General features: G+C 43.5%; 1 protein-coding gene and 1 non-coding gene across 2 annotated transcripts; both read right to left on the bottom strand.

Moving 5' to 3' along the window:
• Nucleotides 1–954: 954 nt before the first annotated feature.
• Fbxo45 (F-box protein 45) lies at nucleotides 955–16578 on the bottom strand. Its single transcript, NM_001398607.1, has 3 exons — nucleotides 16218–16578; nucleotides 8051–8407; nucleotides 955–4497 (listed from the first exon to the last, which is right to left on the bottom strand). The coding sequence occupies exons 1-3, from the start codon at nucleotides 16542–16544 to the stop codon at nucleotides 4312–4314; spliced, it is 870 nt and encodes a 289-aa protein (NP_001385536.1). The 5' UTR covers nucleotides 16545–16578; the 3' UTR covers nucleotides 955–4311.
• LOC120095776 (small nucleolar RNA SNORA79) lies at nucleotides 13089–13231 on the bottom strand. Its single transcript, XR_005491560.1, has one exon. It is a non-coding gene; the product is annotated as a small nucleolar RNA SNORA79 (small nucleolar RNA).
• Nucleotides 16579–16761: the final 183 nt, after the last annotated feature.

Raw genomic sequence — 16761 nt, 5'->3', positions numbered from 1 at the left:
CATACACGTGTGGGCCACAGCCTGCATGTGAAGGACAACTGTGGGGAGTTGGCTCTCTCCATCCAACTGTGGGCCACAGCCTGCATGTTAAGGACAACTGTGGGGAGTTGGCTCTCTCCATCCAACTATGTGGGTCCCAGAGATCATAGGCCATAGGGCTTGGTAACCAGAAAGTCAGTTTACCAGTATTTCTGAAATAAGGGGGCAGGGGTGGCCAAAAAGCATTGCCAGTAACAACTCTTCCTTCACTCAGATTTGCCACCTAAACGGTTCTGCTTCACCTGGACACATTGTTCCTTTCTCATTTGTCTTTGCTGACGCTTTGGTCTGTGTATTTAGAGGTCATTATTCCTGATTCTTTCTTATCCATAGAAAATATGTGAGTCCCTACTTACTAGGCTTAAAGACTGGAAAGGCTGCGTCCAAGATGCTGTGTTTGTATTGGGGAGCTAGATGGCAACAGTTATGTGCAGAGGGGAAAGCCCACAGTTTGAGTCAGGTATGTGTTAAAAAACAAAACTAGGAAACTTGCAAGGAAGGAGAGAATCTGTTGAGAGGGCCTGAGAATGTTACGAGAACAGGCATTTGGTTTGGACGCAGTCTGTTCTCACAATCATCAACAGGGCCTTGCCCAGTCTCAGCTGTGGTAGTCTTGGATTATGGAATCTTTTTAATACTAATACTTTTGCAAACTCCATATTTCTGTCTCATCAAACTGCTATTTCTTGACTAAAAGATAGAAAAACGAAGTCAAGTGTAACTTCTGTAAAGTTTAGGTCTTTGCTGTTTTTCACACTTCCCAGTCACAGTCAGACCCAAGAGGCAGGCTTCGGATGCTGTCACATCTGTAAGTAAGCTTATTTGTGTTAAAATGAGATGAATGAAATGGCTTGACATTCAGAAGTCAACAATGAGAACAATGGCAACTATGAAATGACATCTACTAACACAGAGTTCCTTGTATGAACTTTTTAATGAATTATGAGCCAATGAACATTACAGAATTAAGCCTTAATATTTCTTCTTTCCTATGAAAACTTAGATAATATAACCGCCAGTTTCAAGTAGGCTAGAAGACCATAGTGAATAAGAGTAGTCATCAACGTTTGCTCCACCCCTACATGCTTCCTCACGGAATCACATTAAGAGCTTCCTACAACAACAACAAATTCAATTATCCGTTTTCGATCGCGGCTGCAGCTGAAATTGAGAACTGTGACAGATGCTTGCACTTCTACAGCGTCCTCTACCCACAACGCCAACACTCCCAGTGCGCTCTCGTGCACCCTCTGTATCCTTGTGAGGTAGTGAGGGGAGCAAGAATTTCCTACTTTGTAGATGGGAAACCTCTAAGGGAAATTGAGCACAACTGCTCTCAACCTTTGGTAGCATTCTGAAACCAGGGCATTTTTAAATCCTTATGGTCAGAGCATATCCCAGTTCTGACACCAGAATCAGGATACGGACCCAAGCTTAGTATGTTTTAAGCCACTCTGAGATCCAGCCATACTTGAGCAGCACTGACTCAGGTACAACTGTGTGTGGAAACACGCTCTTTAAGCACCAACAAGAACATGACTTCCTTCAACACTGAGCAGTTTGCCTTAATGATCTGGGCAGCCACTACTGGTCTCTAGTAACAAGATTTCTAGTAAATAGATCAGGTTATAAATGAAGGTCCTCTGTTCTCTAGATGCCCATCCTAACTAGGAACATTCAAATCTTTGAGCTAAAATGGCTTGTTGTTCTGGGAATGTAGCTTATATCTCTAATCCCAGTTCTGGGGAGGCTGACGTAGGGAGACCGCTGTGAGATCACGGATAGCCTGAGCTACAAAGTGAGAACCAGTCTTTTAAAAAACCAAAAACAAGACAAGACACAGAGAGAACAGCTTGGTGTTAAATTGTTAGGCAATTATCCGACTCTAAGTTCAATGAGAAATGAATAACCACGTGATTTTGTTTTCCAGTCAGCACCTTCAAAAACTTGTTGCGAATGAATATTTACCAACAACAAGACAAAAAACAGAAGTTATGCATCAAACTCACGAGAAGCTTGAGGGGCCGTCACAGCTGAAGAGGCAGCAAGTATATATGGACTGCTGGCGCCTTGTAACTAGTCAGTCTCCATCCTCTTAACTAGTCAGTCTCCATCCTCCTAACTAGTCAGTCTCCATCCTCCTAACTAGTCAGTCTCCATCCTCCTAACTAGTCAGTCTCCATCCTCCTAACTAGTCAGTCTCCATCCTCCTACTAGTCAGTCTCCATCCTCCTAACTAGTCACTCTCCATCCTCCTAACTAGTCAGTCTCCATCCTCCTAACTAGTCAGTCTCCATCCTCCTAACTAGTCAGTCTTCATCCTCCTAACTAGTCAGTCTCCATCCTCCTAACTAGTCACTCTCCATCCTCTTAACTAGTCAGTCTCCATCCTCCTAACTAGTCAGTCTCTATCCTCTTAACTAGTCAGTCAGTCTCCATCCTCTTAACTAGTCAGTCTCCATCCTCTTAACCAGTCAGTCTCCATCCTTAACCAGGGCTTTCATCAATTCTTAAATGCCACCATATTGAGTTGTTCTAGAGCAGAAAAACAAAACGAAACGAAACAACACAAAAAAACAGGAAAACCAAAACAATTCCTGGGCCAGCTATCTTCTCTAATACATATAATTCCACTTTGTACAAGGTTTCTTCTTGATACAGATTATCAAAAGAATCTTTAACAAATTTCTCTTTCTCAAGCAACAGATCAAATGTACAATAAATACCTGTAACCCTCTCAGGAGGCGATACAGACCGTTGTGTGGCCAAGCCTCCTGCTTCATAGCAGTATTGACAAATTTAATTATCAAGGGCCTCAAGAACCCCAGCAAGCTGCTCTCTGTCCCTAATTTTATTAGATTTAAAACAAAATATACATACAGCAATCATGTAAAAAGTACAAAGATTTTACTTGCCTTCAACAATTCTTATGTATCGGAACCATATTAATTATCCTTTTATACAGAAAGATGTTTCTGTTCTAGCAAAAGAAAAAAATCAACAGCCACCTCAGCTCATGTGCTAAGTGTTAGTGAGAAGTTTTAGGGGTTAAAACAGGAAATAACATTCACCTCTTTGCAATGAAGCTTCCATATTGCTGCCAACCTGAAGTTTTCAGCATTAAATCCCAGGGGGCAACACCTAGGTGATTAGGAACACTCTGGCCTGACCTGGTGCAGGCCGGCACTGGTTCAGACGGGTGAGTAAACATTTGATGACAGCCCCAATGGAGACTTTGAGGCCTCGACTGTTGTATAATGTAAACAATATGAAATTAAAAATTCTTCATAACATCTACAGCATTATAAAGTTAAGAAATAAAAGAACCGCTGACCATGTGTTCTGCTAGGGTTTATACTAACAGTGCTCATACTGAGTACTGTAAGAGCAGCTGAGACTGTTCTGTGTGGAGACCAGTTCTCAGAAGGCCAAACACTGAAGCCAGATGCCAGGAGGCACATTCCTATACTTCTGAATCAGCCCTGGGCATATGCATAATTGTAAGTAGACCTGCTTCCCGCCTTTAACCAACTGAGGAACCTTTATCATAATTCTCTTCTAGCCATGGACTATGAGCCCAAACACTACCAAATGAGCCAGCACATGTCTCCTCTTCTCTCTCCTACCCTACTGTCCCCTAATGTCACTCTAATGTTGTACCATGTAGTGATTTTTAAGAAATTGAAGTAGAACAAAGCAATGCCTTTGCCCCCCTTTTTTTACAGTTTTATATACATTATATATACAACTTTTAAAATAGCTGCACGATTTTATTTCTCATTGCTAGAGAAGTGCAGTCCAGGCAGACCATGCTTCTCAATATATTAAAAATATTAAATAAAACCCAGCCAGTTTCATACTTTCTAAGTCAAGCTGGCTAGAAATAAAGGGACTGGAGGAGGGACAGGCAGATGTAAGATGGGACCGAGCCTTCTCCATGAACTCTACATAAACTCCTGCGATTCCCTCCTACAGCGTCTCTACACGCTCACCTTTAAGCTGGAAGTCACACACTGCTAACTTAGAGAAGACTCTGTGACAACATGCATATGTCTGTCAACTGCCCACTCAACCAACTGCAACCCTGAGGATTTTCTGGCCCAGTGGAAAGAGGAAACACTATGACCATCTCTGTTGTAGAGTTGCTTCTCTAGTTCTCAACTTCATGTGTCTTCAGGATGTTTCTTGGGCATGCACACATGATACTTCACTTCGTGGTTCTACTTTCCACACATAGATCTCTTCTCCACTGTCCTTTCCAGAAAGCCACTGTCATCCATCCAAAGGTTTTCCAAGATAAACCAAAGTCACTTCTGTGTTGCCATATACTGCAGAAACTGCTGGGTATAAGCAGGCTTTTGGAAGTCCTCGGAAGGCAACCCCCAGGAACTCATACCCACGCTCAAAGGCTAAAGTCTTATCTTCCATGTCCAAGATGACTCGGATTCTCTCTCCTATCTGTAAATAGACATTACAAGGTTAGCAGGACATCCACCAAAGTCATGGCTACGAGAGAGGATAAGTCAGGAGTGGAAAACGTACAAAGAATCTCTATCTCTAGGCTATCTCTGGTAGTGAGAAGGGGAGTTTCTGGTTGGGGATAAACAGTTTGAAGAAAGAACAGACATTATTCTCCCCACGTTTATTCTGATTTTTTTCTTTTTCTTTTAAAGATTAATTATTTTGTATAGTGTTATGCCTGCACACCAGAAGGCATCAGATCCCATCACAGATGGTTGTGGTTGCTGGGAATTGAACTCTGGACCTCTGGAAGAGCAGATAGTGCTCTTAACTGCTGAGCCCTCTCTCCAGCCCTCTTTTTCTCTGTGTAGCCATGGCTGTCCTGAAACTCACTCTGTAGAGCAGGCTGGCCTTGAATTCAGAGATCCTCCTGCCTCTGTGTCCTGTGTGCTGAGACCAGAGGTGTGCGCCTGTGCTGCTGTGCCTGGCTTTAAAAATGAGCAGTACCTGATGGTTTAAACTGCAAACGCATTATGTCCAGCTTTTCTCCCACTTTAAAGCCTGGAATAGCAGGACTGTGTCATCTTTCTAATTGGCATCCATAAAGGCTGGCTACAATGTATGCTGAAGGCGGGAAAGAACTGGCCACAGCCTCCTCTGACAGGCTGCTTGCCTCGCATGCATGAAGCTCTGGGTTCAATCCCAAGCACCAAACTGGGAATGGAGCATGCTGGTAAGTAACCCCGGCACCTGGGTGGGAGGTGAGCATAGAAGTTCACAGTTATCACTGGCTGCACAGAGACCAGGGCCAGCTAAGACACATGAGCTCCTGTCTCCAAAGGGAGAGGAAGTAGAAAGTCCTACAATTTATAATTGAGATTTAATACTTCATAATTATGGTAACTCCTGCTGTTGTCCATAATTTTCCTTCATTTATTTCCTGTCACAAATGACCACCAACTTCTGCTTTTAGCTACTCTTTGCCCAACTGAACCACTAATATATCCAATCTCTTTACGATGCCTACCAGACAAATAGAAGGAGAACAATACTCCAGCTCTGTCAGGCAACAGAGTTTGTTATCCTAGGAGTCTGGCCATCAGTCTCAGGGACTAACCTTGTTCTGAAGCAGATTAAGGCGACATAAGTAACCCCGCTGAAACTTCCAAGTTTGGGAACCTAGGAACCTACAGCATGTATGTTCACAGTAAAGAAACTGCAAAGCACAAGTCTCCACAGTGCTGGTATCAGGGGGTAAAATACACTCTGGAGGCAGAGGCAGGCAGAGCTCTATGAGTTTGAGGCTAGCTTTGTCTACACAGTGAGTTCTAAGACAGCCAGGGCTACATGGGGCGACTCTGTCTCAAAAATTAAAAATTAAAAAAGAAAAAAAAAGTGGATGGCAGAACAAGTAGACACCGTGGAAGGGAGCAAAGCAGAGAGGAGCGAGCATCCAAATCTGAACAAACTCCACCCAAGCCCACAGGAGACCACAGAGATGACACACATGAAAAGCTCCCAGGGAAGTGGACTGAGAGAGCAGAGGCCTAGAAGACCAGAGGCGAAAGCTGCTGCTGCAACAGGTTAACTGTCTTCCTTTAATAGAAAATCAACATGCACCAAAGAATAAGGCAGTTTCTAGAAAAAGGAGACATTCTAGAGTTGTTAATACACCTTACCACACATAAAATTTTCAATTCAAAAAGAAAAATCACTAGGCTAAAATAAGAAAAGTATGATTCTTGAAGTAGTGGGAAATCCAAAGAAACTACTGGACCTAGGCTTTCTTTCTAATTTGACAAAGAATTCAAAGTATGTTTAGTTACTCTGTGTGTGGAAACAAATTTCAACAGAGACATGGAGACAGAAAAGGAGAGCATACAGTAACAGTAACTCATCAGCCTGGTTCAACAGCAGCTGAGATGGTAAAATAAACGGGCAATGGACATGAGGCCAGAGCGATAGAATCTGCAATCAAAGAAGACAAAGTGGCAAACACGGTGGTGCACACCTTTAATTCGAGCACTCGGGAAGCAGAGGCTGGTGGATACCTGTGAGTTCCAGACCAGCTAGGAATATACGTAGTGAGCCCTGTCTCAAAAGCAAACAAATAAACAACAAAGAGAACAAGGTTGGCAGATGAGGAATAAAAGATCATGAATTATGGGACACAAAGATACTATTAAGTTGTCTAACAATTATAATATGTACAAATGGACTAAACTCTCAAGAGAGAGACTGAAATGTTGTTGAATAAAGAAGACTAGGGCTGAAGAGATGGCTCAGAGGTTAAGAGCACCAGCTGCTCTTCCACAGGTCCTGAGCTCAAATCTCAGCACCCACATGGTGGCTCACAACCAAATGTAATGAGATCTGATGTCCTCTTCTGGTGTGTCTGAAGACAGCTACAGTGTACGCATATATAATAAATCTTAAAAAAATAAAAAAAAACTAAACCACCTGCTCTTGAGGGCCCCATTTAAAAGATGGATCAAAAGCAAAGGGCAGGAGGATGCCCTGTCACAGTACTCCAGGAAGAGTTGGAGTGACTACATTAGAGTCAGACAATACAGACTCAAACACAGGCATACTGGAGGAATCAAAGGTCATTTAGTTGATAGGATCTGAACTCTGGAAAAGCATCAAGTCCTCTTAACCACAGTTAACTCAGTGTTTGTAACCCTACTTAACTGTCTTCCACTCTGTTGAGTCTACAGTAATGTGGCGTCAGGACACAGCCTTGATTCTGGAACCAAGTGACATAAGACATAGGATGGAGGAACAGGGCATGGAGAGGTGGCCCAGCAGTCAAAACACCGTCTGCTCCTCTAAAGGACCCAAGTTCAACTCCCAGCACCCACACAGTGGCTTACACTGGCTGTGACTACAGGTCTAGGGGATCTTACTTCCTCTTTTGGCCTCTGGGGGCATCAGGCATGCATAGACTTACATGCAGACAGAACACCCATACCCATAAAATAAAGTTTAAAAACACATTTAAGATACTAAAAAAATAAAAAAAAAGTAGCAGCTTGCCTGAACTCATCTCTAGAGAAAACGTTACACCTCCAAGGACTCTGACTCCACATTAGTAGGAAGCAGAGTAAATATGCACGTATATGCGCATACATGCATTTGTTGTGATGAGATGACCAACAAAACCAGACCTGTGGATGTTTCATGACACTTGAACATGAACCAACGGACTGCCCGTGGCCAAACTAGTCCTGCAGCATAAATGCGGTCTTTCCCAGCACACCATGCTCCTTCATTCACAGTATCTATAGCTCATTTGATGTTACACCAACACAACTGCTGACTTTTCTGAGACATACAGCAAAACCCAATAAATCTACCCTTTAGCCTGTACAGGAAAAACTTGGCAATCCCGATCCAGGGCAAGGAAGGACTGCTCAAATGTGTGTTAAGAAATACTGAATGTAACCCTCTACCATTTATTTTAAAACTCGTCAAAACAAAGAAAAAACTTAGAGTAGCAACATTAAAACAAACTGGAAAAGGCCCACACTGAGGAAATGCCGTCTCTCACCTGATATTTGGGTGCATTGTTGCACTGTGGAAAGCTGCCATTGACTTCCCCATTATGTAGTAGATTATTGTCCACCAGATTCCAGCCCCAGCTCTGGTCGTCGCTCCCCAGCAAAGCCACATAACCTTGGCACTGCATGGGGGCCCGTTTCGTAGCAATCCCTATCACTGCCACAGTGCCCAAAGGGCCCTCCCACCAGACTTCCCAGGCGTGGCGGCCCTCACTGAAACCAATCTTGGTCCTTGCACCATCGGTGCTCTGAGCGATGGGGTTCCGATGTAATGTAAAGCCATTCTTCTTGATGTAGACATTCCTGGAGCAGTCGTTCGTGCTGAAGGCATGTTGGAAAGCACGTACCTAAAACCACAAGAAACAGAACAAAAGAATAACTGACTTTTACCTTAAAGGGCAGCAAGTGTAATGTGATGGCTCACATTTGTGATCTCAGATCTCAGAGCCCTCCGGGATGCTGAAACAGGATTGAAAATTCAAGGCCAGCCTAGGCTACTTGGCAACTAAACCCCATCTCTCTCCCCTGTCCCAAATCAAAAAACCAAAAGACTTGAGGCATTGTATTTATAGATAATAAGATTATAAACTTTTTTTTTCTTTTTTTCGGAGCTGGGGACCAAACCCAGGGCCTTGCGCTTGCTAGGCAAGCACTCTACCACTGAGCTAAATCCCCAACCCCAGATTATAAACTTTTAAATAACACTATTTCCAAATAATGACTAAATTTTCTGGTGGGAAACTGTCATTAGATACTAAGCCCTGTTAAAAATAACTCCTAGCTAGAGCTAGGCACGGTAACACATGCGTGCAGGCCTAACGACTCTACATCACTTGAGCCAGGTCACAATGAACAAGGGAAACAGAAAACTCCTGTTCAAAGAAAGAGGGGACCAATTCAACTGTCTAACTGACCAAATCCCAAACTAGTATAATTTCTACAAGTAAACTTAAAACGTAACAATGTACACAACTATTCTTGTACTTTATAGAGATATTACTAAAATGTTTATGCATAAAATAACTATAAATGGTGACTGCTTTGAAATAGCTAGAGGGAGAATGGGGTGAACATGAAACCAGATTTGTCCTGAGTCAGTGTTAACACTTGTGTGGATGGCATATGAAAATTCAGCACATCACTTTCTTTGCTTTTATTTACACTTAGGTGGTGTGGTTTCCACATCGTCAATGCTGTAATAAACAAGAATCATAGCCTACTGTGGCACACACTGAGCTCATTGCTGGGGAAGAGGAGGAAGGAAGAGCTGAAGTTTAAGGTTATCCACAGTAGATATCATGTTTGAGGCCAGCCTGAGCTATGTCAGGGCTGAGCTCACTGGTAATGTTCTAGTCCAGCATATGCAAGAGGAAAATATATGTGTGTGTTTTATATAAAATATTATATAAAGACCTTAGTCACTGCAGTTCTAAAGTGAAGAGAGGATTTTACTGACCACAAACTCCCTTAGACTCTCTGTTTACTCACTAGGCATTACTCATACACTGACATCAGCAGTCTCTTTTGTTCCAAGTTACATCCCCTAGACAGCACACAAACTCAACCAGAAGAAGCCAGGTACTAGTAGTGCAGGCCTTTAATCCCTGGAGGAGGCAAAGATAGGCAAATCTCTGAGTTCAAGGACAGCCTGGTCTACAGAGTGAGTTTTAGGACAGCCAGGGCTACACAGAGAAACTCTGCCTCAACAGAACAAAACAAAACAAAAAATAAATAAAATAAAACAAATTCAACCAGAGGACTTAAAAGGAGCAGCTATCAAGAGGATAAATGAGCTGACCTTTCATAAAGTTTTTTTTTAAGGTACTAACATTAAAACATTAAAAAAAAATAGCTCCTTTGTACAAATAATGACAAATTCTCATCTTTTAAAAATATAAAACTTAGGGCCAGGCATGGAGGCACATGGTTTTAATCCCAGCGCTTGGGAAGCAGAGGTTGGTAGATCTGTTTGAGGCCAGGCTGGTATCCAGAGTGAGTTCCAGGACAGCCAGGGCTACACGTAAGAGGGGGGAAATACAGATATATGTATTTATATGTGGATATATCTATGTATGTATGTGTGGCTGGAGATATGGCTCACCAGTTAACAGCACTTGTTGCTCTTGCAGAAGACCTAGGAACCAATTCCCAACACACTGAAGCTCTAGTTCTAGAGAACCTAACACCATCTTCTGGTCTCTGTGGGCACTGAAGGAACAAGGTATATACAGGAAGAACACCCATACACAAAATAAATAAATCTGAAGGGAAAAAAGGGAGGAGGGGGAGGTTACAGACCTAAAGAGCAACAGCACGCAGGAGAGCCTTAGAGAGCCAGGGACCCAGCTCCCAGGTCGAGGTCATTTTTCCACAGCCAGCACGTCACTGTCTCACTGCTGCTGTGCTGCACAGTAAGTCCTTGTTTCGGGCATTCTGTCTCCACAAGGAAAATGGACAAACGAAGCACTTTTTAATTTTTCCTTATCTGTTTCTGTTTATATTTTTTTTTTTAATTATGTGTTGGTGTGGTGTGGTGTGACATGGGCATCATAAACGTGAATAGGGGAAGGAAATCCCCACCAACAAGTATGATTCTAAATCAAAAGAATGACAAGAAGAGGATGAAGTTCTCAAGATAATGTTAAACTACGATTTCCTCGTCACCTATTCCTAGTCTTACAAGTTCCAGGTGCTTCTTCTCTAATTTTTCCCTTTGCCCCAGTGATATTAACAACCTCTTCCTCAATCTCCGATTTCGCTGAACTGATTCGACCACGTTCATTTACAGTGACTCCCTCCCTCTGCTCTCCAGAAGTCTCTTCTAAAACATTACTTCCACTGAATCTCATGGCAGCTAATACCTTTGGATAGCACCACAGCAACTGCTAGCCCTGCTTGGCTTCAAAGCCTTCCAGAGCAGGCTGCTGCCCTTTGTTCCCACCTCCTCGTGCCATATCTGCGTCCTCTTCTTAGTTTTCTACCGCCACCTCCATGAAGGTGTTCTTTGCCAGGACCACCCAATCCCCATCATTCCTCTCTCCTGAACTCCATTCACTAACGTCACACTTAGGATCTTGTTTTCTACCATACCTCTAAACACATGACTTTAGTAAAAAGTATTTTGTAAAAACCACCACTAACCAACCAACCAACAAACCAAACAAACAAACAGAAATGTACTGTAATCTAAACTGGTCATGCTTTGCACTGTAGAGTCTATAGGAAGGGACGGAGAAGAGCATGCTGGGTAACATTAAGGAAGGTAGATGGTGACAAATGAGCTGCAGAGGCGGGAGACAGAATCAGTCTGTTTACTAAGATAGCCTTAACAGACCTCACGACTCCTTCTCGGTTCTTTTTTTTTTTTTTCCCCCCGGAGCTGGGGACCGAACCCAGGGCCTTGGGCTTCCTAGGTAAGCACTCTACCACTGAGCTAAATCCCCAGCCCCATCACGACTCCTTCTCGAAGGACATATACAGATCCTGATTAGATAAGCCATAAGTTAAACTATATATTTCACATTTATGAGACAATACTGCAACTTCTGAATTAAGGAATTACTGTTAGTTTCATTTTGGAGATGACAGTAGCATTGTGATTATATTATGGATCTTTGTTCTTAGAACAAATACTGAAAAATTCAAATGAAATGAAAAATACCCAATTAATAAATTTTAAAGGCCAAGTATACCTACCTTTAATCCCAGCACTGAGGCAGAGGAAGGTGGATCTTTTGAGTTTGAGGTTAGCCTGGTTTATGGAGCAAGTTCCAGGACAGCCAGGGCTACACAGAGAAACAAACTCTATTTTTAAAAACAATACAAAAAATTAAAGTCATAGTTTCTGTCTCTTTCTGAAAAACGGAGGTTTCCTATTTCAACAGCATGAGGACCTAGCCCAGGGCTTCTGAGTGCACACTTTCCCCAGCTCTTAGCTCACCCTTCTTCTGCAGAGGGCCTGCCCTTTCTCAACAAGCTGTCTCTAATTCCACTTCTAAAAACAAAAATGAAAAAGGTCTAGCTCAGAATGTAAGTCTGAAAGTTAGGGTATACTTTGATACAAAATATTTGGGATGACTAAATACTACTTGGAAATAAGTAAAGCGTGAGTTATAAAAAAGAACATTTCTGGAATGTTCAATGGCACAGTGAGTGCTAAGCATGCCCTAGTTTGAGCAGCATGGAAGAAGGAGATAAGACAGAAGGACGGGGGCTGGAGAGGTGGCTCAGTGGTTAAGGACACTGACAGCTTCTTCCAAAGGTCCTGAGTTCAAATCCCAGCAACCACATGGTGGCTCACAACCATCTAGGATTTGATGCCCTCAGAGCAACAATGTACTCATACATAACATAAATAAACAAGTCTTTTAAAAGGTAGGGATAGAAAGGAAGGAGAACAAAATGAACCAACCAAACACTTCCCAGTGTTGTACTCTCCTCGCATTTGCTCAGCTGCCTTGGGAGTTCTGCTGGATGCACCTTCCCTCAACAAGCTGTTGGTCTACTGTCACCATGCAGAGTCGTTCTCTGTGGCACTCCTCCAGTTGTGTCTTTCTCTCCTCTGTATCCCATGGCCTGGTCTTTTAAAGCCCAGCTTTACTTCACTGTTCTTCTGTTCAGACTTGTATGGTTTTCCAGGTGCAGAATAAAGCCCAAACAATACATAACAGATTGTTTCCAAAGGCCCTCTTCCACGATACAGCCAGTCCCCAGTCACCTTTACAGCAGTATTTCCCTTCATTCAGTCCAACTAGAAATTCCTATCTTTAGCCTAGACTGCTTCTAACCCTTGGCTATCAGGAGCTGCCTATCTGAAATCTGACGAATATCTCAAAGACACTATGAATTCTGACCTTCCACAACTGAACTTGCTGTCATTTTCCTCCAAACTCTTGCTCAAGTGATACTTAGATTATATAAGCCAAATATCTAGGAGTCATCCTTAGCTCTTCCTTCTTCCTCGTCTTTATTTCAAAACTACTGCCACATTCTACAGATTCTTTAAAAAAACAACAACAAAAAAAACAAAACTGTTTGATCCCGCAAATTTCAGAGAGTACATAGATAATCCCAGTATCTTAATATTCTCTGAGTGAAAAAAATCAATTTTAATTTATGATGACCTAAAATCCTAGTGCCACATCTAAAGGCAATAGGAGGAACAGTCATCAAATTCTGTTACTCTATTTCCTAAGTTTGTCCATTTTCCCCCATCTCCTTCACTACCCTCTTTCTAGTGGATCTACCACATTTCTAAAATCGTATTCCAACCTGTTCTCCATAGTGGAGTCAAAACTAACCCACAAACTGATCATGGCACCACTCCCCACGGCCATTGTTCTTGCTTACAACTAGAAAGGCTTCAGTGTAGTGTGTCCCACTCCTTTTATCTTACTCAAACCAGCGTCACCTGCACTCTCAGAGCAACCACTGGCAGTCACCTTGTTTCTCATACAAGCAGAGTCCCTCCTCAGAGGCTCTTCTTGCTCCTCTTGGCCTCTATACTTATCTTTTAGGTGTCACTAAGCTTGTGCATCATGTCTTATAAGAAAGTCTCTTCCTGACCTCCGTACCTAGTTAAATCCTCCATTACTGACACTCAGAACAGATGTGACTCTCACTCATAATACTTACCAGATGCAGTTTCACAACGGCAGTGATCAGATTAATAGCTATTCCCCCAGGCTGGGGGATGCAGCTAGCACATATTCAATCCCCAGTACTGAAAAAAGAAACGCAGGCAGGGAGGCAGGCAGGAAGGCAGGAAGGCTTGTAGGCAGGCGCAGGCACATGAACACGCACACGCACTCTACTACACTGTAATCCCCACAAGGCAAAGTGTGGGTAAGAGTTTGCATTTTTGCTTTCCTTGTTTTTCTGCTCAGAGTTTTTCATAAAATTTAACATCATAAACCTCATCTTAAAGTTCAGCTTTGTGGCATCTTAATCTCAAACTTTTTCTCCACTCAGCTCCTAAGTTCTTCCTCCCCACGGACTGCTAGTATTCCTATACTACACTAGGTAGCAATGTGTGCCACATGTTAGTTATTTCCCTGTCTAAGGACTTCTACACTGAGTCCTCCTGAATTAACACTGCATTTTCACAATTGTCACCTACAAGAACCTGGGTAAGACAAGCCCACCTTGGAGCCGCAGTGCACGCAGCAGAAAGATAATGAAGATTAGAAACTTAAAACTATAATCTCTCCGGAAAAACCAAAATCAGTATCAATTTAGTCTGCAGTTAAGAGTGCCCCGGGGACTGAAGAGATGGCTCAGTGGTTAAGAGCACTGACTGCTCTTCCAAAGGTTCTGAGTTCAATTCCCAGCAACCACATGGTGGTTCACAACCATCTGTAATGAGATCTGATGCACACTTCTAGTGTGCACATACTAAATTAATAAAACCTTTTTATTTATTTAGAGAGCACATACATAAAATAAATAAAATCTTTTAAAATTAAAAAAAAGAGTGCCCCCTGATTTTCCTGTGTGTGTGTGTGTGTTGCAGAGGGAGGTCACATGTCTGTAACTCCAGCTACAGCAGTAGACATTCTAGATTCTGTGGGCACTGGTATTCTTCACATATGCATGAGTATGTGTACTTGTGTCAAAGAAAAAATAAGTACAAAAATATGATGGGGACGGTGGCAGGAGTGGTGGCACTTTTAGACTCAGAACTTTGAAGACAAGAGGCAGGTGGATTTCTGTTAACTTCCAAGCCAGCCGAGGCTGAATACTGAAATCCTGTCTCAGATAAATAAAGAAAGAAAAAAAGAAAGAAAGGAAGAAAGAAAAAAAGAAAGACAGACAGACAGACAGACAATTTATTTGGTAGTTGACATAATTGACAGCAGTGTTCCTTCTCTCATCAGACGAAAACTCGTCTTAATATATAAGAATATATCAGTACTGTGGCCCATCCTATAATCCCAGCACTCTCAAGGAACAGACAGAAAGATGGCAAGTTGGAGACCACCCGGACACACAGTGAGACCCTGTCTCCAAAAACAGACATAAAATATGTGTATACACATATTTATAATAATACATGTATATTAAAAGAAAGAGTGCACCTATTTCACATTAAAAATTACTTAGACACTCACTGGCAATATAGAATTAAAAAAGAAAAGATATATTTACTACATTCCTGGTCAGACGTCTATCATCTCTCGTATATGCTCCTTGTTTTGGACAGTCTCTCATTTTATGTAGCCCTGGCTGTCCTGGAACTCACTTGGCAGACCAAGCTGGCCCTAACTCACAGAGGTGCACCTGCCTCTGCCTCTGCCTCTGGAGTGCTGGGATTAAAGGTGTGCGCCACCACATCCAGCTTCATATGCTTTTGATGACTGCTATCCTGAAGAGCTACTATCTACCTACATGAACCTTAGTCCAAGGCCTTTTGTTTGTATGCTGGAGAATACTTGGTCCTGCCACGACCTGTTTGTTAGCATTTTAATTTTGTTATGAAAGCACAAGAATCAAGAACGACAACAACAAAAGCCCAGCAAAACAGGAATAAACATATTACATGACAAAAGAGACATCACCCCAGTAGAACTAAGAAAAGTTATCAATAACAGCAGGACAAGGCAGTTTGATGAGTTATACCGCACCAATGAGAGGAAGTAATATTAAAGTCTCTTTCTTACAAGTTAGTTAGCAGGATGCCTACCCTGATCATCACTTGGAAGCGTTAAATATTGTGGCCCTAAGAGAACATGGGTGAAAATAATGAAAACGTGCTTATTAATCAGAGCCAAGAAAGGGGATGGTGAACGCAAAAGCCCCAGCAACTAAACCCATTTTAAAGCGACCTCGAATGCATTAGTGCCATTCTACTTGGAGGCCAGGGAAAATATATGATCAAGGGTATCGGCTGGTCTTTAAGAGCAAAAACTGTTGAAAGTAGAGCTGAGGAAAATGAATGATGGGAAACCACCTAGTATTTTTAAAAGTGAGGTGGATTACGAAGCACAACTTCAATCCAAAGAAAAGATCGTTATGGAAAGGAGGGGTGGTACTGACTGGCTTAAGCCGTAGAAAGACGGGATGGTGAGATGAAACCTCTAACTCAAGCTTTCAAGGTAAACCCCAAGAACACCGGGCAGGAGAGGAACTGGGCTTCGACATGGCCCGGGATTCCCTCACCTTGGCCTTGTAGCTGGGCAGGTTGCAGAGGATGTCCGTGCGCAGAGCCTCTTCTGCTAGGCTGCGGGCGCACAGGCTCCGCCACACCTCGCTGTTCTCATCGCCGTGGAGGCAGCGGTACCAGTGCTTGCACACCAGGGCGCAGCTCCGCAGCTCGGACAGCTCCAGGTAGGAGAACACCAACTCCAGCACCCGGCTGGGCAACCGGCCGCCGATCCCGGAGGACGCGGATCCCGCGCCGGCGCTGGCGCCGGCGCCGCCGCTGGCGCCGGCGCCGCCGCTAGCGCCGCCCGAGGCTGCCCCAGCCCCCGGGCCCGGCGCCGCCATCGCCTCACCAGCCGGCCCGAGGGCCGCCGCTGCCGTCGCTGCGCCCCGTCTCGGCGCGGGAGGCCAAGCCTCGCCTAGAGACCGGAGCAGCTCGCTCACCGCCCCTTTCAGCGACAGCCGCTCGCGCCTCCACCGCTCCCGCCCCTGCCCGGGGGCGTCCGCTGCGCGCCCCGCCTCACTGAGGGCAGATGGCGCGGGCCACTCGGGTCCCCGCCCC

This window comes from Rattus norvegicus, chromosome 11 (assembly GCF_036323735.1).
Source record: "Rattus norvegicus strain BN/NHsdMcwi chromosome 11, GRCr8, whole genome shotgun sequence".
Lineage (NCBI taxonomy): Eukaryota > Metazoa > Chordata > Mammalia > Rodentia > Muridae > Rattus > Rattus norvegicus.
This window is presented reverse-complemented; position numbering and strand designations above follow the sequence as displayed.

What these genes read in the sequence shown, in the direction of transcription:
- Fbxo45 (NM_001398607.1), bottom strand. Translation starts at nt 16,544, where the DNA reads ATGGCGGCGCCGGGCCCGGGGGCTGGGGCAGCCTCGGGCGGCGCTAGC. An exon ending in TGCCCAGCTACAAGGCCAAG is followed by an intron (nt 8,408 to 16,217) that starts GTGAGGGAATCC and finishes TTGTGGTTTTAG; the next exon opens with GTACGTGCTTTCCAACATGC. An exon ending in ACAATGCACCCAAATATCAG is followed by an intron (nt 4,498 to 8,050) that starts GTGAGAGACGGC and finishes GTCTATTTACAG; the next exon opens with ATAGGAGAGAGAATCCGAGT.